A 1125-nucleotide genomic window follows, 5' to 3' on the forward strand; every position below is an offset into this window, starting at 1 on the left:
AAAAATTCACTCATCATAAATACAAGTACTATCACCTGATTAAGAACAGAAGTTACAAAGAACATACCCCCATTATATGGTAAAAATTCACTCATCATAAATACAAGTACTATCACCTGATTAAGAACAGAAGTTACAAAGAACATACCCCCATTATATGGTAAAAATTCACTCATCATAAATACAAGTACTATCACCTGATTAAGAACAGAAGTTACCTCAAACCTACTAGTTTCTAAAAAGTGTTTATAAATATATATCAATAAACTGGAGAAAGACTTAAAAAAATACAAAGACAAAAGAGGGATGTGATGTCGAAGTAAACTACATGAAATTAAAATTAAACAATGACTAAAATGTGCAAACAAATGATGCAAAATTGCGAATAAAACTATAATAAACAGCATAAATAAACCAAAAGATGTTGACAAAGAGGATGCAGTCAGTGTTTTAACACTAAACTGTGTCATAATTCACTTTTGGAGATTTAAAATTTTAAAATTTTTTTTATTTATTTAAACAAGTCAAAGTTATCAAAAACAACAACTGTTCTCATTTTCAATTTCAAAGCGGAACTAAATTTACAGTTTCTGCCAGAGCGTCACGGCAGATCCAAACAGAGCACTGACAGTATCAGCTTTGCTCCTCGCTCTGGTTTCTAGGCAGAGTTTTTAAGTATCGACAATAAACATGTCTTCGGTTCAGCATAACAGAGCGTTTATTAATGAGCAGGAAACTGATGCTGAGGAAGGATTCCCTGAGTTTAAAGAAATCATCGTCAAGTCTGAAGAAGAGGTCGACGGTAAGCCCTGACTGCTGCATTCCACACGGATAAATATGGAAAAAAGGAAACATCGGGAATAATTTGTTTGTATTCTTTAGGGAAATATGCTCAAATGATGAACGAAGCTTCAAGTCTAGTTTGTAAAACGCTATTTAATCACGTAAGTGCGAGTTCGGGCCCATTCGTAACGTGTAAGCCAGCCCCCATTCCTAGAAAACATGGTAAAGCCCCCAGACATGGAAGAGCGGCCGCCACATTGGCTATGTTGTCCAGGAGAAACGACACGTAATCGCGTCCGCCATATTGTGAGAGGCAAGTAGCACCCTCACTATTGAGTTTCA

At 35.8% G+C, this 1125-nt stretch overlaps 1 protein-coding gene across 1 annotated transcript in view; it reads left to right on the top strand.

Annotated features, from left to right (window-relative positions):
* The first annotated feature begins 611 nt into the window (after positions 1–611).
* LOC107084494 (zinc finger protein 260-like) overlaps positions 612–1125 on the top strand; it is a 7739-nt gene continuing 7225 nt past the window's right edge. The window contains exon 1 of the mRNA XM_015374382.1: positions 612–802. Coding sequence (XP_015229868.1) covers positions 691–802 — 112 coding nt within the window. The 5' untranslated portion in view covers positions 612–690. The remainder of the gene's footprint in view (positions 803–1125) is intronic.

Source organism: Cyprinodon variegatus, unplaced genomic scaffold (assembly GCF_000732505.1).
Source record: "Cyprinodon variegatus isolate N-32 unplaced genomic scaffold, C_variegatus-1.0 Scaffold101, whole genome shotgun sequence".
Classification (NCBI taxonomy): Eukaryota; Metazoa; Chordata; class Actinopteri; order Cyprinodontiformes; family Cyprinodontidae; genus Cyprinodon; species Cyprinodon variegatus.